The 22730-nt window shown below is 38.2% G+C and overlaps 1 protein-coding gene across 5 annotated transcripts in view; it reads left to right on the top strand.

Moving 5' to 3' along the window:
* The first annotated feature begins 2638 nt into the window (after positions 1-2638).
* LOC126279017 (cohesin subunit SA-2-like) overlaps positions 2639-22730 on the top strand; it is a 359735-nt gene continuing 339643 nt past the window's right edge. For 2 of the 5 annotated variants that reach the window (XM_049979405.1, XM_049979403.1), the window contains exons 1-2: positions 2639-2816; positions 3015-3095. In XM_049979405.1, coding sequence (XP_049835362.1) covers positions 3051-3095 — 45 coding nt within the window. In that variant the 5' untranslated portion in view covers positions 2639-2816; positions 3015-3050. The other 3 variants (XM_049979404.1, XM_049979402.1, XM_049979406.1) reach the window with 2 other exon arrangements.

Below are 22730 nucleotides of genomic sequence, written 5' to 3'. Positions count from 1 at the left end.
CCGCGGCCGGCGAAGTGATCCACAAAACTACCGTCCAATATCCTTGACATCGTTTCGTTGTAGAATCTTAGAACATGTACTGAGTTCAAACATAATGAGGTATCTTGAAGAGAATAACCTCCTCAATGCCATTCAGCATAGAGTCCGAAATCATTGATCAGGTGAAACCCAACTCGCGTTTTTCTCATATGACGTACTGAAAGCTTTGGATCAACGCAATCAGGTAGCTACAGTACTTCTTGATTTCTGAAAAGTACTTGATTCAGTATCGCACCTTCGCTTATTGTCAAAAGTACAATCATGATGTATTGAGTGAAATTTTTGACTGGATTGAGGATGTGGTATGTTAATTTGGATGGAGAGACATCATCAGATGTAGAAGTAATTTCAGGTGTGCTACAGGGAACTTTATTTGTGACCCTTGCTATTCGTGACGTTTATTAATAGTCTAGCAGACAATATTAATAGACTTTTTGCAGGCAATTCAGTTATCTAGAATGAACTATTTACTGAAAGAAGCTGCATAAATATTCGATCAAATCTCGATAAGATTTCAAAGTGGTGCAAAACATTGGCAGCTTACTTTAAATGTTCAGAAATGTAAAATTTTGCACTTCACAAAACAAAAAAACAGAGTGTCCTATGACTATAATATCAATGAGTCGCCGTTGGAATCGGCCAACTCACGTAAACACCTGAGTGTAACACTTTGTTGGGATATGAAATGGAATGGACAGTCCCCTATAACTTAGAACTACTTAAACCTAAGCAACCTAAGGACATCACACACATCCGTGCCCGAGGCAGGCTTCGAACCTGCGACCGCAGCAGTCGCGCGGTTCCGGACTGCGCGCCTAGAACCGCAAGACCACCGCGGCCGGCTTCATAAAAGAATGTTGTATACATGGAATAATCCTGGAGATACTAAAAGGTATCACATAGATTATATAATGGTAAGACAGAGATTTAGGAACCAGGTTTTAAATTGTAGGACATTTCCCGGGGCAGATGTGGACTCTGACCACAATTTATTGGTTATGAACTGTAGATTAAAACTGAAGAAATTGCAAAAAGGTGGGAATTTAAGGAGATAGGACGTGGATAAACAAACTAAACCAAAGGTTGTACAGAGTTTCAGGGACAGTATAAGGGAACAATTGACAGGAATGGGTGAAAGAAATACAGTAGAAGAAGAATGGGTAGCTCTGACGGATGGAGTGGTGAAGGCAGCAGAGGATCAAGTAGGTAAAAAGACGAGGGCTAGTAGAAATCCTTGGGTAACAGAAGAAATATTGAATTTAATTGATGAAAGGAGAAAATATAAAAATGCGGCAAATGAAGCAGGCAAAAAGGAATACAAACGTCTCAAAAATGAGATCGTCAGGAAGTGCAAAATGGCTAAGCAGGGATGGCTAGAGGACAAATGTAAGGATGTAGAGGCTTATCTCACTAGGGGTAAGATATATTCAGCCTACAGGAGACCTTTGGAGAAAAGAGAGCCACTTGTATGGATATCAAGAGCTCAGATGGAAACCCAGTTCTAAGCAAAGAGGGGAAAGCAGAAAGGTGGAAGGAGTGTATAGAGGGTCTATATAAGGGCGATGTGCTTGAAGAGAATATTATGAAAATATAAGAGGATGTAGATGAAGATGAAATGGGAGATACGATACTGCGTGAAGAGTCTGACAGAGCACTGAAAGACCTGAGTCGAAACAAGGTCCCGGGAGTAGACAACATTCCATTAGAACTACTGACGGCCTGGGGAGAGCCAGTCCTGACAAAACTCTATCAGCTGGTGAGCAAGATGTACGAGACAGGCGAAATACCCTCAGACTGTTGACCTGTTTAACGATGCCATTATCTAATCCCCCGCATAAGACAAGCACTACCAATTTTGAGCACTATTCCATGCGCAACGGGTCACCGTTGGAACGATCCTTCAGCACACTTCGAAGAGTGAAGACGTGGCTTAGAAGCACAATGGGAGAAGAAAAGCTGACTGTGTTGTGCCTGGAGAGAGTACGCCGAAATCAGGTAAAAGAGAACTGCAAGAAGTAAAAAAAGAAAGTAGCTTACAAATTTGTAGAAAATCCGAGAAGATTAATACTAAATTAAAAAATTATGTTGTTATGCAAGGGCACTCTTTATGTTTAAAATGTATAACAGAAACAGTTTTTCCGTTCTAATTATTAAGAAATGCTGTTTTGTTCCAGCTCCCTGTTCCTTGAGACTAATATAACCTGCCCTCTCCTAACCCAAATTCTGGGTACCGGTACGCTCTTGTACCAAAAGCATGTAACTTCAAAAATATACTGAGTATGTAACTGTCAGTTGATCAGGATAACAAAAAAATTGATTTAGTGTTCGGAGTAGGGTACAAATCAATTTCTGTTCTCCAGGCACAATACATCTTCAAATATACTGTATCAGTTATATCAGAATTAATAGTTGCAGACTTTTGCATAAATGGATGCGGACGCCAATGCACTATAGCAACAGGTGACTCAAGGTTAATTATTCGAATTGTTATCGTGGGATGAATTAATGTAGCAAGTGTTGGCTGCCCTGTGAAAGCAGAGTAGTTCTGCTGTTATTGGCGGTTGAGATTGATAAGGTAACTCATTAATGATTGAATTTCGGGTGCGATTTAGTGTTTGAAACATTGAATTTATTTGGTTTTTCTCTATTTCAATAGAGCACTTACTTTCTTCTTTTTCAGGTACGAGCTTCATTATTGGCAGTTAGGCGCGCTGCGACTGCTCACTTGTTACCTCATCCGCTCGTAATTTATGATTGGATTTTCGCGGCGATTTTGAGTAAGTAGTGAATTAATTTGATTTAGGGCTGTATGTCTATTGCAGTATCTGTTGCATTTGTAGTGCATGCCTACTGAAATGTTGTATCCATAAAGCTAACGAGCTGTCGACGGTACCAATATCATGTGGTGATATTTAATGCGCCACTGTGTGTATCATCTAGCTTTCAGGCGTGTAAACAAAGCGGTTGTTTTGCAGATTCGTCGAGTTCTCAGTTTACAATTACAATTCCTGATGGAGTCGTGGAAAGACCACGCAGCGGGGAAAGTTTCTGCCCAGGTATGAACAAGTTATTGTTTGTAATGGAAGTGGATGTTTGCATACGCTGTGAAGAAATATTAACGAATTCATATTTGTGTGTTTGGTAGTATTCTTCTGGCATCGTCTGCTATAGCTGCCAAGATTCAACGTACAGTAGTTAATGTTTCGACCCTTTCAGGTTGACGCCGTGAGTTAGGCATCTGACGCTTAACGGTCCACCAATTACAAGGACGCCCAACACTACGCATCCCAGATAGTGAACGGCAGCAATGCATCATTAATTTTGGTAGATTACGTGGTTCCTTTATTCTCAAACTGGCGACCTATTTGTTTTCTGTTTTAAAATCGGTGTTTAATTCTTCTCATGTCTAATCATTTTTTCGTTCTCTGTTGGGAGCGCTCTTTAGTGGGTGCAGAAACCTCTTTTCTGCTTTGGTGTCTGAGATTTTTCGTTGTAGCACGAGACATCACTTCCACAAAGCTAACCAGCAGCAGCCATCTTTTCTGAAGTTATTTCTTTTCTGAATTATCTTTCCTGCATTCTGTGTATTGTGCCACATGCTGTAGAAATTCTCATAATCTTTAAGTGATAAAAAAAATCAGCAGTTTGCATCTATGACTTACTGAAGGCATTTGGTTGTGTCAATCATAATATTCGAATTAGATGAAGTTTTTGACACTGAGATGATAACTCGCAACCAAGTTGTTGCTTTTGAACGTAATCAATACCTCTGTCTAATTGACTGTCTGTCATCACATCTCAGTTGTCTTCTTCACATTCGTTGGCTTTGCCAACTCTCAAATTGTCACATTCTGAACTAATCCGGATCTCAAGATATGCTACATACCACTGTCATCGCAACCTACAGTCACTAAAATTTTACAGAAGGAAATCATTATAGCCAGTAGATTAGATTAGATTAATACTTGTTCCATAGATCATGAATACAACACTTTGTAATGATGTGGAACGTGTCAGGTTAATAAAAGATGTCTGTACAAGAAATTACATTACACAACATATTGCATGACACTAATGATTAAGTTTTTTTTTTTTTTTTTTTTTTTACTTAGTTTATATCTAAAAATTCAGCCAATGAGTAGAAGGAGTTGTCATCTAGAAATTCTTTTAATTTATTTTTAAATGTTAGTTGGCTATCTGTCAGGCTTTTGATGCTGTTTGGTAGGTGCCCAAAGACTTTTGTGGCAGCATAATTAACCCCTTTCTGTGCCAAAGTCAGATTTAACCCTGCATAGTGAAGATCATCCTTTCTCCTGGTGTTATAGGTATGCACACTGCTATTACTTTTGAATTGGGTTGGATTATTATCAACAAATTTCATAAGGGAATATATATACTGTGAGGTTACTGTGAGGATCCCTAGATCCTTAAATAGATGTCTGCAGGATGACCGTGGGTGGGCTCCAGCAATTATTCTGATTACACGTTTTTGTGCAATGAATACTTTTCTACTCAACGATGAATTACCCCAGAATATGATGCCATACGAAAGCAGTGAATGAAAGTAGGCATAGTAAGCTAATTTACTGAGATTCTTATCACCAAAATTTGCAATAACCCTAATAGCATACGTAGCCGAACTCAGACGTTTCAGCAGACCATCAATGTGTTGCTTCCAGTTTAACCTCTCATCAATGGACACACCTAAAAATTTTGAAAATTCTACCTTAGCTACAGACTTCTGTTCAAATTCTATATTTATTACTGGAGTTGTGCCATTTACTGTACGGAACTGTATATACTGTGTTTTATCAAAATTTAAAGAGAGTCCGTTTGCTGAGAACCACTTAATAATTTTGTGAAAAACATCATTTACAATTACATCACTTAGTTCTTGGTTTTTGGATGTTATTACTATACTTGTATCATCAGCAAAAAGAACTAACTTTGCATCTTCATCAATGTGGAATGGTAAGTCATTAATGTATATCAAGAACAGTAAAGGACCTAAGACCGAACCCTGTGGGACCCCGTGCTTGATAGCACCCCAGTTTGAGGAATCAGCTGTTGTTTTAACATTACACGAACCACTTATTTCAACTTTCTGCATTCTTCCAGTTAAGTATGAATTAAACCATTTGTGCACTGCCCCACTCAAACCATAATGATTTAGCTTATCTAAAAGAATTCCATGATTTACACAATCAAAGGCCTTTGAGAGATCACAAAAAATACCAATGGGTGATGTCTGGTTATTCAGAGCATTTAATATTTGATCAGTGAAAGCATATATAGCATTTTCTGTTGAAAAGCCTTTCTGAAAACCAAACTGACATTTTGTTAGTACTTTATTTTTACAAATATGGGAGGCTACTCTTGAATACATCACTTTCTCAAAAATTTTTGATAGAGCTGTCAGAAGAGAGATTGGGCGGTAGTTGTTGACATCCGACGTATCCCCCTTTTTACGCAATGGTTTTACAATGGCATATTTCAGTCTATCAGGGAAAACACCCTGCTCCAAAGAGCTATTACATACGTGGCTGAGAATCCTACTTATCTGTGGGGAACAAGCTTTAAGTACTTTGCTGGAAATGCCATCAATTCCGTAAGAGCTTTTACTTTTCAGTGAGTTTATTATTTTACTGATTTCAGAGGGAGAGGTTGGTGGAATTACAGTTGTTTCAAACTGCGCAGGTATGGCCTCTTCTATTAATAGCCTTGCCTCTTCTAGTGAAGATCTAGATCCTATTTTCTCCACAACATTTAAAAAATGATTATTCAAAATATTTTCAATTTCTGATTGTTTGTTAGTGCACTTGTCATTCAGTTTTATTGCACTAAAGTCTTCCTGTGCTCTTGGTTGCCCTGTTTCCCTTTCAATAATATTCCAAATTCCTTTAATTTTATTATCAGAGTTACTGATCTCAGACATGATACACATGCTTCTGGACTTTTTAATAACTTTTCTTAGTACTGCACAATAGTTTTTATAATATTGAACAATTTCGGGGTCACTACTCCCTCTTGCTCTTAGATACAGTTCTCTTTTACGGTTGCAAGATATTCTTATTCCTTTAGTTAGCCAAGGTTTTTTATATGTTTTCTTGGAATTATGTTTAACTATTTTCTTGGGAAAACAATTTTCAAATACCCTTAAAAATGTATTGTGAAATAAGTTATATTTCAAGTTTGCATCGGGTTCCTTATACACTTCATCCCAGTCTAGCTGCTGTAGGCTTTCCCTAAAGTTTGCAATATTTATATTGTTAATTGAACGCACTGCTTTGAAAGTCTGATTTATTATACTGCATGGAGCTATGTCATGTACTGTAACAAGCTGTGCACTATGATCTGAAAGACCATTCTCAACAGGATAAGCATTTATGTCCTTAAACTTATCTTGGTCTATAAAAAAGTTATCTATCAATGTACTGCTGTTCTTTGTTATCCGAGTAGGAAAATCAATGACGGAGCTCAAATTGAAAGAACTGAGTAATACTAAAAGGTCATTCTTCCTATTACACTCTTTCAGGGAATCAACATTGAAATCCCCACAAATGATAATTTGCTTCCCCCTTTCTGACAGATAGCACAACAAAGCATCCAAGTTTTCTAGAAATAGCTCGAAATTCCCTGAGGGGGACCTATACACTGTTACAATTATGAAAGTGCCATCATTTAGTTTAAGTTCAGTGGCACATGCTTCCATATGTTGCTCTACACAAAATTTTTTAGTTTCCAAATTTTTTGCACTGTGGAAGCTTTTGACATATATGGCAACTCCTCCTCTCATCATATTATCTCTACTTACATGTGCAGCTAATTTGTACCCATTGATGCTAACCTTTTGCATATCAGTGACAATGTGATGCTCAGACAGGCATAGTATATCTATTACATTTTGGTTTCTATATCTTTTAAACAAAGCAGAAGCTCATCAATTTTATTCTTCAATCCCCCAATATTTTGATGAAATATACTAACAGTATTTTTCACTTTACTTTTGTGAGTATCTTGAACTTTTTTAACATCTTTAGTACTTGCCTGGCTGAGTTTCCCACTGGACACTGATCTTACACTAAAAAAGAGTTTCCACCATGAGATGTAGTTCCTCCCCCCTTTAAATTTCCTGCTATCAGCCCAGCCAGTTTACCCTTCCCTTTCCTGTTGAGGTGTAGGCCATGTCTAGTATAGTCCCACCTACAGAGTGAATCAACACGAACCACACCAATGTGTGACCCTGCACCAGATCCAAGTAGCCGTTCCAACTCCAAATTAACTCTCCTGACAGAAGAGGTCAAATGAGGTCGGTCGTGGCGCTCCAGAACCGACACAAACCCAACACTGGTATGATTCGATGCCGATGCAATATTTGCCAGGTCACACTCTATGCTGTACCCCGGATCTCTGTCAGTACTGTTGCCCGGCCCACCCACAATAACCACGGTGTCTTCCTTAGTAAAACCTTTACATAGTGAACCTAAATCCTCTGTAACCTGCCCAAGTTCAGCACTAGGTTTGAAAAAACTTGTGACCTGGTAATCCAACCCTAATTCATCCTGCAGAAGTTGGCCCACACCCCTAGCATGCGAACTACCTAGCAACAAGACTTTCTTTCTCTTTGCAGACTTCCCTACATTCTTAATCAATTTGCTGCTGAAAGCTTGTTGAGCCCTGTCTACATCTACTTCTGTGAGAGGCTCGTCAGTTTCTGACTGAGGCAACAGGTCAAACCTATTTTGTACATTAATAACAAAGCTGTCAGAAGAATTTCTTGGCCTGTTCCTCATGCCTGTAGCCACTTCTCACCCCTGTTTACCCTTCTCCCCCCTTAACCTGCCCAGTTCTCGCCTAGCCTCATCTAACTCAGCCTGAAGGGCAGCAATTTTCCCATCCTGTTCCACAATCTTCCTATCTCTACTGCATAGCCTACAGAACCACTGATGAGTCTCGCTCATTTTCCCAATTCCCTCGCCACTACAGTCGCCCCAATGAAAAAAGTTACTACATCCATCACACCAGACCCCGGAGCTAACGATCCTACGGCACGTCAGGCACTTTACACTCATGGTACAAATCGATTTTAGTGACAGAAATACAATTAAGTTACCGGAAAACAATGAAAATACGTGTACGAAAAATTAGGCCTACTCGCGACTATGTAAACAGTGGTTCAGAAGTTTTTTACTGGAAATTACTTAAGAGATGACGATACTCTACAGATATAAAGGGGCAGCAAACGTATTGAGTACTCTAAACTATCAGTAAATGCACTTAAGATTGCGGTATGAAGTTTAATCTGAAAACTCAAAAGTTCGGCCTGGCCGCGATATGTAAACAAAACGAACTTTACGTGATTACTGTGAAAATACGCGAGGAAGACAAAAACCTTTAATGGTACACTTGCAGAGCACTATAATTAACATAATAAATTAGTTTAAAGTGTTAAAAACAGTTTATTACTACTTAAATTACTTATCTTGTACAAGAGCTGTGACTCAGACGTCCGTGTAGCAGGCGCAGGGCTACCATGTGTCCTGTTCTCTTCGTGTTTAGACATATACATCACACACTGCATCATCTTTGTTTGGATGAAGCCAATGTCCGGTATTGGTAGGTTCAGTTGACCATAATATTCTATTAGGGTAGTGTTAAATTTTTTAGTAGTAAGTGATTCAGCACATGCCTGGTTTAGTTCTTATTTAAGAAACAATTCAGAAAGTTTATCTACACTGTTTGAGTAATACAAAGAAGGATACCATCTCAGCTATATGGAGTGAAATTACAATTGTGTGTTCCAAAGGTTCAGATTATCGGTCACTACTGTTGTTGCATTTTATTTGAATGATGAATCAGAGCCTTGTTTGCAGATGATACAAGCATTGTTGTGAAGCTTAGAATTGAATTTTTACAAGAGTAAATGGTAGATGACACTCTCTTGGTAGTTACTGCCTGGTTTTGCACGAATTGGGTAGCCTTTAAACTTGGGTGGGGGTCGGAGGACACCATATCTCATCCAGTTTTGTACTGTCAGAAATATTTAAATCCAATTACATAGCATACTGAAAAGAAATAATAAACAATGTAGGAAGTTCTAAATTTTGATTAAAACGTAATCTGGAAAACCATATAGTAGCCCTGCAAAAATATTTAGGTTTGGCTACTTTTGACATAAAAGTAATTGCCAACTTTGGGGTGTAGAAATCAGTAAGTTAACATGTTTTCATTCACTAATGTTTTGTGGGGTAATATTCTGGGATGGCAGCTCACTTAAATTTATCAACAATCCTTCTGAGTTTGAGAGTAAGAGAGAGATTCGCAAGTTCAACATTGAAAGGAGAAATGATCTGTATTATTCATAATGAATTTTTGGCATGACAAGGTTTAAATCTACAGCTATTAAACTCTTTTGACAATCTGCCCGTGAAAATATAAGATCTCAACAGATAGATGTGTTTCCAAATACAGATTAAAGGTATTTCTCCTTAACAGTTCCTTCTATACCATAGATAAGCCAATGACCTTGTCTTGTTGAACGCACTGGTTTCCATTAGATCACCAAAGTTAAACAGTATTGGGGAAGGCTGGCACTTGAATAGGTGACCCCTGGGTATGCCATGTTCTGTTGTAGCTTTCCCTTTACGACAAAATGGAGGAGAGGTGCTGTTGTAGAGTCTTTGATCATCAGTCTTTGCACCAATATTCTGGATTAAACTCCAAACATCATCTTAATATCCCATGAAGTGGGGGTCTGTTGATGGTGACCGTTCTGTCAACAGCCCCCATGGTGCTATTCGATAGGAGTAGATTGTCAGCACCAGGTTTTATGATTTTCATTCTCTCATCAATATCCAAACACACACACACACACACACACACACACACACACACACACACACACACACACACACACACACACACCGGCCCGCATGCCCTCCCTCCCTCCCTCCCTCCCACCCCTGCACATCTCAGCCAGATACACGTAACCACAACACTTCCAAGATACACCTAACCACAAAGCTTTCGTACTTCGCCAGGGAAAGGTGCCAGTGTAAACTTTCTCAATTAGGGAGATGAACTTGACCCTCAATGTCTCCCAACCAACCATGCCACACAACTTTAATTGTTCTACCACAGAGGAGTTCTCGAATAGAAATGATAGTATTTTTTACTGTTGTTACACATTCCACATCATAACAATTATAACGGATATGATCCATTGAATAGGTAACTAACCATCTTGTAATCAGTGTTGTAGTTCAGAGTCCCTCCTGGGGGGACACTGCCTTAACATAGGCACCTTTACTGCCAGGCTGAAGGGTTTGTGTTCCTCGATGTCGCTGAAGGCTATGCTGGTGCTAGCATAGCCACTGGCAGTGATCATCCAAGCCAGGCAGGCATCAGCAGAGAGGCCTGACGATGAGTGTCCTACAACTTACAGAAGGGAAGGTTGTGTTTATCCAAAGGAGCTCTGCTAGCACTGGTTGGGTATGGGCACCTATTGCCACTTGCCACACACACCCTCAGTTTTATAAGGCTTTATGAGGCATATGGGGCTCTGTCTGGGTCGACATTTGTTTCCCTGGTGGCATGTGGGATCCCTATAGAGTGACCTCAGTTCACATCTACTCCTGGCGGGATGTGTTTACCGTCGGGTAGTAACTACAACAGTCCAACAAGAAGAGCTCAGTTGGTGATGTACACTTCCTCCAAAATGTATAAATTGCTTTGTGGTTCACCCACTATGGAACAGGGAGTATGCAGTTTAAAATTCGGAAAGGAAAATTCAGGAGTTGAAAGTTAAGAGATGCTTTCAAAGCAATGCAACCTTCGGTTTTTGCTACTGCTTTTGCATCACCCCATAATAAGCCAGTTTTCAAATGTGATACCTCCACACAAACCCAGACCACAGATTCAGGTATGAGTACATGCACTGTTTGGTTACCTGTGTGGCGAGAAGCTACACTTGAACATCAGAAGCCCATTAAGCTGTTATCTCCACCCATGCAAGCAACTCCGCTCATAAGTAAGGAAAAGTATCACATAAAAAGTTGTTTGAAACTGAAGAAAGTGGCAGCTAAACCGTTGGGTCTGTGAGTATTCTTCCTTTTGATGGTGATTTTATTGTCGAGGGTATTGATATCCACTGTCTCAGGTAAACCAGCGCCCCCAAGAGATAAGGACAAGGACAACCATCACTGATCAAAGGCTCCAACAGAGAGTTTTGTGTTGCAGTGGAATTTAAGTGGATACTAAGTGGATTTGGAAGAATTACAGTTTGTGGCACAGGAGAGACTGTTCTGCATCTGCTTACAAGAAACTCATGTTAAAGTCACTGTGTTTTCATTGATGACAGATACCACTCTTCTCTTGTCACCTTTATGATGGCCACACAAGCAGCTGGAAGTCCCCACAATAGTTAAAATCCAATGTGTTCTTTATATCTACCACCTCATGATTGACTGGACACAGATGCACTGACAGAACTCTTCCGGGCACTGCCTCACCCATTCCTGCGCATGATTGACTTAAGTGCACGCAGTACACTGTGGGGCATGGCTACCACTTTCTCCAGGGGTTGGCTTATCAAGAGCCTTGTCCATCCAGAAAAAAAAATTTTTTTTGAACTCTTGTCAGATGAGACACTTTTCCACAGCTGCAGTGTAATCTTCAGCCATTGACTTGTTTTTGGTCCCCAGCTATTGCAGACTCTGTTCAGTGGGAAGTGGCCACAGATATGCATTCCAGTGGCCGCTTTCTGGTGTGGGTTTGTCTGGTGACTTGAATGGTGGTCAACAGGAGACCGTGATGATGGACATTTGAATGGCAAATTGGTTTGCGGAACAATCAGTGGACCATTTTTGAATAACAAGATTGTGACCAGGAGGTGGTGGACCATATCACATGTGTAATCCAACAAAATGCTGCATTTGAATGGCAAATTGGTTGCTAAACAGTTAGCAGGCCATTTTTGAATAACAAGATTGTGACCAGGAGGTAGTGGACCAAATCACCTATGTAATCCAACAAACTGCTGCAGAGCCCATACCCCAGTCTAACAACCACCTTAGATGGTGGCCTGTCCCTTGGTCGAATGATTTAATGTCGCTTGGCGATCAGAGCCAGGTGCACAGCTTTGCAGAAATTCAAATATCATCCAACTACAGTAAACTCTTCAGTATCTACACAAATCACATTCCAAATATGATTACGTATGGTATTACAGTTACCTATGCAGATGACACAACACTACTGTTCACAGATAAAGACACAGAAGAGCTAGAAATAAAAGACAATTTAGAAGTAAATAATGCCATCCAAAGATTTACTGAATTAAACCTGCACAACAATATTACTAAAACGCTTTATGTAAACTTCAGACTTCGAAACTTTCACTGTTAAGATATCAATGTACGCATAGATGAGTGCATAGCAGAGAACACCAAATATACATAATTCCTTGGGATAATATCGATGAAACTGGTAACTGGGATAAGCATATAGAATGTATAAGGGTGAAACTCGGTGCAAACCTATATGTGCTGCACAAACTCAGCTACCTAAAAGATACAGGCATTATGAAAACAATATACTATCCATTAATTCATACAACATTAAGTTATGGCATAACTTTGTGAGGAGGTATGTTGAAAACAAACATTAATAAAATATTTAAATTTAAAAAAAAGCCATAAGAATGATAGCCAACCTTAAATGGAAAGATTCATGTAAACCAGCATTTAAACCTCTCAAAATACTAACATTACCCAGTATATACCTCCTGTTGGACAAAATTCAAATATTCTCCCGATACTAGAGATAACAATGCACAACACAACCATGACACAAGAAAATGGAACCTCTTCTATGAGCCTACACACAACACCACGAAGTAAAAAACCACCATCATATTCTGGACCAAAAGCCCTTGATAAACTCCCTTTATTCTTGAGAGAAATAAACAATAAAAATATTTTTAAAAAAGTCTCAAAAATTTTCTAATTGAAAACTGTTGTTATAGTGTAAATGAATTTATGTGCACTACAGCTCAAAACAATTTCAATACCATTATTGTATCAAAAGAAAAATTGTACAAAACCTAATTTAATATGAAATAGTCCTAGAGTAATTTTGTAATAAATTATATTTTTGTTAAACAGTAGACAGTAAATACTATGCATCTGTCAGGACATGAAATGAAAATATATCTTAATCCATACTATGTACTTTATCAAAGGAAAAATAAATAAATAAAATAAATAAAACTTTCACGTCTGTGAGAGCAGAAGTGTGTTGAGTGATAAAAGAACGGGAGAGGGACTCCTGAATGGAGTTTGCTACTTGCATTGACTGGTCAAATAACGCTGTGTAAGTTTGGGACTCAATAATGTGGATTTCAGGCGAGGGCAGGACACCTACCCTCATGTCCTTATTGAGAAAGGGGGTCTTGGTGGTTGTACCTAAAAATGTGGCTCAGGTTTTAGCTGAACACCTTTTTACTGTCGCAGCAAGATTAGGAGGCCCTGATTTTTCCCATATAATGATGTGGTCTGCAATCTTCTTTTCTCCATGTGGTATTGGAGTCAGCTCTGTCAACAGCCAGACACAGCTACAGAACAGTATCACATTCATTATACCATTTTCCGTCATCTGTGTCCAGGAGCCAAAGGTAAGCTCATATTTTGTTTTGACCAGATCTGGTTTGATGTGCAGTACCCCATGACTTGGAAGTAGGCAATATTAATTCCACTATGGAAACCAGAGACCGAGTGAGGTTGCACAGTGGTTAGCATGCTGGGCTTGCATTCGGGAGGATGGAGGTTCCAACCTGTGTCCGACCATCGTGATTTATGTTTCCCGTGATTTCCCTAAATCGCTTCAGGCAAATGCCCAGATTGTTCCTTTGAAAGCGCATGGCCGACTTCCTTCCTCATACTTCCCTAATCCAAAGGCGACCGATGACCTTGCTGTTTGGTGCCCTCACCCAAATCAACCAACCATGGAAACCAGGCAAAGATCATACAGACACTTCAACAGTTAGTGGAGTTTAGTTCTTACAGCTTGTATGGACAGCATGATCATTTGCTGCCTCCATCTGCTTCTTCAAATTCCAAGATCACCTGTACCCCTCCCAGTGTGGTTTCAGGCACAACTGTTCTGCCCTTGATGATTTAATTCTACTGGATAAGGTGAAACATGACTCTTTCTTATGTCGAAACCATTTAGTTGGTGTGTTTTCTGACCGCATGTAGGTGTATGACACCTCGGAGGTACAGCATCCTTCACAGACTTCATGAATGTGGACTACCTGGATGTCAGCCACTTCTTATACAATCTAACGCGATTCCCTGTAAATCTAAGTTTTTATTTAATTGGCATTTCATGGATTTTGTGAAGTGTTAAGCCTCATCCCAAATGTGCTAGGGAATGGAAGCAGACTTCAGTGCATTACTCTGCAAAACACTCCGCATGTGGGAACACTATTCGTTCCCCACCCCCCACCCCCTCCCCCAATCCAAAGAGAATGGCACACTGTGAGTTTTATAAGGGTGCTGATGACCATGATGTTGAGCACCCCACATCCACAACCATCGTCGTCGTCATCAATGTCATCTACATCTACTTCGGTGCTCTACAAACCACTGTACAATACATGGCAGATGGTACTCTATTGTACCAGTTATTAATGTGCAGGAAGTGTAATGTGTTCCTTGGGTCATCATTTACAGTTGGTTCTTGAACTTTGTAAGTAGGCTTTCTTGGGATAGTTCGCATCTTTCTTCAGGTATCTTCAGTTCAATGTTTTCAGCATGTCTGTGAAACTATCCCATGGGCCAAATAAAGCTGTGACCGCTTGTGTTGCCCTTTTCGGAATACGTTCAATATCCCGTTAGTCCTATTTGGTACAGGTCCATTCACTAGCTTCTAGAAATGTTACTTAGAAAAAGTAACTCTCATACAATTTTCAATCACATAAATGTATCACCAAGTTCTCCTTCTGAAATTAAGATAGTTATATATTCTCCCAAAAATAAAAACTCATCTGGCTTTAATTATATCACCAATACAGTTATAAAAATTTGACACCATATGATAAGCCACGGCTTATCTGAAATATGTAATGCATCACTAGTGTAAAGCATTTTTCCAGTGAGGCTGGAATATTCCATTGTTAAACCCCTCTTTAAGAACGGTGTTGCAGAGAGATGTCAATAACTACATACCTGTTTCACTGTTGACATCACTTTACAAAATCTTTGAGAAGGTGATGTATTCCAGGATAGAAGTATCCCACCTTAGCAGCAATAATATCCTCAGCAAATCGCAGTCTGTGAAGAGTTGCTCTACTGAGAATGCCATTTACAAGTGCACTCACCAGATTTTACAAGCATTAAATAATGAAATAGTGCATGTTGATATTTTCTGTGGCCTAAAGCATTTGACTGTGTGAATAACGGTATTCTCATAGATAAATTGAAGTTGCATGGGATTGATGGTACAGCCAACCAATGGATAATGTCACATCTAACCAAAAGAATGCAAAAAGTTGTAATTAGTAATTTAACTGATATGGTCTGAGGACACAATTCTGATTGGGGAGAAATCACCTATGATGTTTTGCAAGGCTCAATTTTGTATCCACAGTTGTTCCTAATTTACAACAAGCAGAATTAGTTCATTTTGAATATGATACTAGTGTTGTAATTAATGTAAGTATACACACAGAAACAGAAGAAATCATAAACAGTGTTCTTAAAAGTATCAGTGAATGGATTTCTGCAAATGGTCTCGCACAACTTTAAAAAGACAGAATATATTCAGCTCAGGATATCTAGGCGTACAACACCAATGATAAGTGTAACACATAGTGAGGAAGTAATAAATTGGTTGCAAAATTCAAAATTCTTAGGGGTCCATATTGAAGAGAATTTAAATTGGAAAAAACACATTTTGGAACTCCTAAAACAACTTAGTTCAGCCACAACTGCACTTAGAATCATTGCAAATCTTGGGGAGAGACAAATCAGCATATTGACATTTTTCATATTTTCGTTCAGAAACGTCATGGAATAATGTTCTGGGGCTACTCATCTTTAAGAAAGAAAGTCTTTATTGCTGAAAAATGTGCTGTAAGAATAATATGTGGTGCACACCCACAAACATTCTGTACACATCTGTTTAAGGAGTTGGGCATTCTGATTACTGCTTCACAGTGCATTTACTCCCTCAGCTTGTTACAGTACATGACATAGCTCCATGCAGTATAATAAATCAGACTTTCAAAGCAGTGCGTTCAATTAACAATATAAATATTGCAAACTTTAGGGAAAGCCTACAGCAGCTAGACTGGGATGAAGTGTATAAGGAACCCGATGCAAACTTGAAATATAACTTATTTCACAATACATTTTTAAGGGTATTTGAAAATTGTTTTCCCAAGAAAATAGTTAAACATAATTCCAAGAAAACATATAAAAAACCTTGGCTAACTAAAGGAATAAGAATATCTTGCAACCGTAAAAGAGAACTGTATCTAAGAGCAAGAGGGAGTAGTGACCCCGAAATTGTTCAATATTATAAAAACTATTGTGCGGTACTAAGAAAAGTTATTAAAAAGTCCAGAAGCATGTGTATCATGTCTGAGATCAGTAACTCTGATAATAAAATTAAAGGAATTTGGAATATTATTGAAAGGGAAACAGGGCAACCAAGAGCACAGGAAGACTTTAGTGCAATAAAACTGAATGACAAGTGCACTAACAAACAATCAGAAATTGAAAATATTTTGAATAATCATTTTTTAAATGTTGTGGAGAAAATAGGATCTAGATCTTCACTAGAAGAGGCAAGGCTATTAATAGAAGAGGCCATACCTGCGCAGTTTGAAACAACTGTAATTCCACCAACCTCTCCCTCTGAAATCAGTAAAATAATAAACTCACTGAAAAGTAAAAGCTCTTACGGAATTGATGGCATTTCCAGCAAAGTACTTAAAGCTTGTTCCCCACAGATAAGTAGGATTCTCAGCCACGTATGTAATAGCTCTTTGGAGCAGGGTGTTTTCCCTGATAGACTGAAATATGCCATTGTAAAACCATTGCATAAAAAGGGGGATACGTCGGATGTCAACAACTACAGCCCAATCTCTCTTCTGACAGCTCTATCAAAAATTTTTGAGAAAGTAATGTATTCAAGAGTAGCCTCCCATATTTGTAAAAATAAAGTACTAACAAAATGTCAGTTTGGTTTTCAGAAAGGCTTTTCAACAGAAAATGCTATATATGCTTTCACTGATCAAATATTAAATGCTCTGAATAACCAGACATCACCCATTGGTATTTTTTGTGATCTCTCAAAGGCCTTTGATTGTGTAAATCATGGAATTCTTTTAGATAAGCTAAATCATTATGGTTTGAGTGGGGCAGTGCACAAATGGTTTAATTCATACTTAACTGGAAGAATGCAGAAAGTTGAAATAAGTGGTTCGTGTAATGTTAAAACAACAGCTGATTCCTCAAACTGGGGTGCTATCAAGCACGGGGTCCCACAGGGTTCGGTCTTAGGTCCTTTACTGTTCTTGATATACATTAATGACTTACCATTCCACATTGATGAAGATGCAAAGTTAGTTCTTTTTGCTGATGATACAAGTATAGTAATAACATCCAAAAACCAAGAACTAAGTGATGTAATTGTAAATGATGTTTTTCACAAAATTATTAAGTGGTTCTCAGCAAACGGACTCTCTTTAAATTTTGATAAAACACAGTATATACAGTTCCGTACAGTAAATGGCACAACTCCAGTAATAAATATAGAATTTGAACAGAAGTCTGTAGCTAAGGTAGAATTTTCAAAATTTTTAGGTGTGTCCATTGATGAGAGGTTAAACTGGAAGCAACACATTGATGGTCTGCTGAAACGTCTGAGTTCGGCTACGTATGCTATTAGGGTTATTGCAAATTTTGGTGATAAGAATCTCAGTAAATTAGCTTACTATGCCTACTTTCATTCACTGCTTTCGTATGGCATCATATTCTGGGGTAATTCATCGTTGAGTAGAAAAGTATTCATTGCACAAAAACGTGTAATCAGAATAATTGCTGGAGCCCACCCACGGTCATCCTGCAGACATCTATTTAAGGATCTAGGGATCCTCACAGTAACCTCACAGTATATATATTCCCTTATGAAATTTGTTGATAATAATCCAACCCAATTCAAAAGTAATAGCAGTGTGCATACCTATAACACCAGGAGAAAGGATGATCTTCACTATGCAGGGTTAAATCTGACTTTGGTACAGAAAGGGGTAAATTATGCTGCCACAAAAGTCTTTGGGCACCTACCAAACAGCATCAAAAGCCTGACAGATAGCCAACTAACATTTAAAAATAAATTAAAAGAATTTCTAGATGACAACTCCTTCTACTCATTGGCTGAATTTTTAGATATAAACTAAGTAAAAAAAAAAAAAAAAAACCTTAATCATTAGTGTCATGCAATATGTTGTGTAATGTAATTTCTTGTACAGACATCTTATATTAACCTGACACGTTCCACATCATTACGAAGTGTCGTATTCATGATCTATGGAACAAGTATTAATCTAATCTAATCTAATCTGAAGTATGTTGTAAGTAAACTACTGCATTTCAAAAGGAGAAATGGTGTTCATAATTACAATACCGAGCAGGAAAAATGACATTTATTACCCCACGTTAAGGTTGTCTTTAGCAAAAAAAAAAAAAAAAAGGTGTGTACAGTTTTGCAAGAATTTTTTTTAATTATTTACCCATTGACATAAAATGTCTGATAGACAGCAAAGTAAAATTTGAAAACAAAGTGAAAAAGTTTCTTCTTAACAATTCCTTTATTCTGTAGACAAATTTCTATTATGGTAATGTGTAAAAAGTGGTGGGTAGGAATTAACTCACTCACTTCTGTATATTAAAGAATAGTTAATAAAATAATAAAACTGATAAATGTTCAACATGTAGACAGATTTACATATTAATTTGCAATATGAATATAAAATGACTCATTCCACATCATTACCATGTATTGTACAAAATCATCCATGTAATGTGAAACTGACTGACTAAGGATATGTCGAATAGCTGACTTGTAGGCAGTCTCCGTAGCAGAGCAGTTGTATTTCCCAAATATTCTACTAGTAAAGCAAAGTCTGCCATTAAAAGTAATTTTTTGGCCGTTGTTCATCCCTTTATCCATCACATTTCCGTACCATTTTAAATGCCTTTTTTTCCACCTTTTTGTTTGTGTGTGTGGGAGTTTTCATTTGCTTCCTGATTTATGTGGTATCTTCTCTCCCCTTTAACTACACAACTTCTTCCGAAAAAAATCTGCCTGTGCAGCTTCGAGTCATCTTCTTTCTAGTTTTGTCATTTCCCAATAGTCTGCTCCATATAAATGATTGTTTTGTGTTAATAAAATAGAAAGAAACTTCCACATGGGAAAAATATATTAAAAACAAAGATTTCAAGTCTTACCAAGCGGTAAATTGCTTTACAAATGTCTGCTTGTGTATGTGCGGATGGATGTGTGTGTGTGTGTGTGTGTGTGTGTGTGTGTGTGTGTGTGTGTGTGTGTGTACACCTGTCCTTTTTTCCCCCTACGGTACGTCTTTCCGCTCCCGGGATTGGAATGACTCCTTACCCTCTCCCTTAAAACCCACATCCTTTCGTCTTTCCCTCTCCTTCCCTCTTTCCTGAAGAAGCAACCGTTGGTTGCGAAAGCTAGAAATTTTGTGTGTGTGTTTGTGTTATTTTATTGTGCCTGTCTACTGGCGCTTTCCTGCTTGGTAAGTCTTGGAATCATTGTTTTTAATATATTGTTTTGTGTTATTGATTCATGTAACCACTTTTGTCTTTCTCTTAATTTTATTAGACCAAGGGGTCAAATTCGGCTTACTGATGTCTTGTTTAGCTTGTTTACCCCTTTGTCTTACCAAGATCCGACTGAATATTTTTGCAGGTTTTTTCAGTCATTACTTCATTACCAATAGCTGTATCATCTGCAAAATCCACTCTGTGCATTCTCCCTGCCAAAAAATTCTCAATCCAGTCACAAAATTTGCTTGATGCCCCATACGATTGTGCTTTTTATAATAAGAGTTGCTGTGGAACTGAGTGATTTCTGGGAATTGAGAAATGTTTTCATTTTTGGTTTTTAGTGTATCATGTTAGAAAAGTGCAGTTAGGGTTTCACATGATTGACATTTTTAGAATCTGTGCTGGTTGGCATGGAGTAGCATTCTGTTTGAGGTACCTCATTATGTTTGAGCTCTGGATATATTTTAACATTCTACAGCAAATATATGTGAAGTATATTGGACAGTAGTTCTGTGCGTCACTTCATGTACCCGTCATTGTAGACAGATGTGGCCTGTTCTTTCAGCTATTGGATATGGTTTCTTGTTTGACAGATTACAGTGAATTGTAGTTAACATAGGGGCTATCTCAGATCCAAATTCAGTATAGAATCTGATAAGGATTCTATTGGCCCCTGAGGTTTTGTTAAATTTTAGCGATTTCCACAATCAAGACAGCCAGGTAGATGCAGTGTTTCTTGATTTCTGAAAAGCATTTGACTCAGTACCAAAAGTGTGAGCATTAGTGGCTGGATTGAGGACATTCTTGTAGGGAGAACATAGCATGTTATCTTGGATGGAAAGTCATTGTCAGATGTAAAAGTCACTTTGGATTGGGAACATGCACTCCAGGAAATTTTCACATGAATTCAAACTGGCATTGCACATACAATTCTGTTTTTACATAGTTCAGCATAAGAAACACTCTTTGATCCTTTTTGTGTACTGTACCATATGTAAACTCGAAACAAAACACCCAAATATTCAGTTCCACAGCATAAAAGACATGGTGCACGGTGGCTCTGTCAGAGGATTGGGCCCAGTGACGTGTGGGGAAAGCCTCAGACGTGGCACAATTGCAATAGTGACGTGTAGCAACAATATTTGAAATGATTAAACTTGACAAAAACACCAGTGCACATAGTCCATATTTTAATTATTTTCATTGGTAGTTTTATAAATACAGATCGGTCTTTGTTCCTGAAGTACACCCTGTTACTTACTTTTCTATGTAAAAATTGTGTGAACATTAATTTGGACTTCTGTTTACATTTATTTTGAGATATTGTCAATTTGTGATTGAATATCTTTATAAATTGTTAATTATAATTCACCTTAATTGTTCTTAATACATGTCAAGTTGACTTAATTTCATCAATACAGTAATCCAGTAATGTTACAAAACAAGTTCTTTCATGTAAGTAACTTTGCGACCTAGTTTCAGATACTTCATTATTGTCAGAATCATAGTTTTCCTTAAATATTGTCCTATTCTGCCACATTAAAAGGGCACAGTTGATTTCCCTCCCCAAACCAAGATAGCACTCAATTTCTTGATTACCTCGGTGATGGGACATTGAACCCTAACCTTTATTTATTGTGGAATTTATTACGCCTGTCATCTTTGTCCAACAAGAACTGAATTTTTTGTGACTGCTGCTATAGTTATTTTAGCCTGTAGATGTTTTGTCCATGTTCAATAAACTTGTCCTGGTGTAGTTCAAATTCATCTTATTTTGTCCTCACCGCTGGGAGGAGGATTTGCTTGCCAGACTGCGCATCGGGCATAGCCCTTTCACACATGGCTTCCTCCTCTGTGGGAGGATCCACTGTTCTGTGAAGTTTGTGGAGTGCCGCTTTCAGTCCAGCATACAGCATATTGTGGCTCCGTGTGTCCTATGTATTGATATTAGGGCAGACCTCGGTCTCGCTGGAGATCTGTCCACCATCCTCGCAGATACTGATACCAGTGTTAATGGAGTGGTGAAATTTTGTGAACTGTCAGGCCTCATCCCTAAACTGATGGGAAGGGTGGCAGAATTTAATACGCTATAAACTGCTCCACATGTGGGGGCAGCCTTCGTCCCCACCCATGAGATTTCATGTTGACTTTCCATCAGGGCGCTGATGACCATGATGTCGAGTGCCCCCTCACCCCTAATAATAATAATAATAATAATAATAATAATAATAATAATATTTCATTTCTTGAACACTAATGTAATCAAGGCTAGCAGAAATTATTTATGAATTCTTGTCAACATCTAGTGTATGGTCAAAAGTGCAACAACCTTAAGTTTCAGCTGGACACCATCATATTTTATAAGTCATTAATTAATGCAGCTACAGCTTTAGCTTCATATTTTTCTAGTTTTTGACAGCCTCTGCTACTTCCTCAATGGTGCTTTCATTTACTCTTAGTTCATAAGTTGCTCTTTCTTCACCAAATACAGATTTGTACCAGAGATTCTTATAGTATTCGTGCTAGTGTTCACTTGATACAATATTTATCTTAGTTGTCTCACTTTTATTGAGTTTAAAATTGTAATATTTTGATGTTCATTCCTATATCATATTTCATATGCTCAATGCTGCTTGTATGTCAGGATCAATTTTACTGATACACTCGGGTTGTCAGAAATTTAGTCTTCTTTCAGTTCTGAAACTTCCTGACATTAAAACTCACTTGAACACAGTTTTCAGTGCAAGTTCACCACATGGTTCATATTTGTTTCGAAGTTAAACAACAGCACACACTCTGCCACAGACTAAAGAGTTCTGTTTCACTGGCATT

This window comes from Schistocerca gregaria, chromosome 6 (assembly GCF_023897955.1).
Source record: "Schistocerca gregaria isolate iqSchGreg1 chromosome 6, iqSchGreg1.2, whole genome shotgun sequence".
Classification (NCBI taxonomy): Eukaryota; Metazoa; Arthropoda; class Insecta; order Orthoptera; family Acrididae; genus Schistocerca; species Schistocerca gregaria.
Note: the sequence above shows the minus strand (reverse complement) of the source record. Positions and strands in the feature narration are given on the sequence as shown.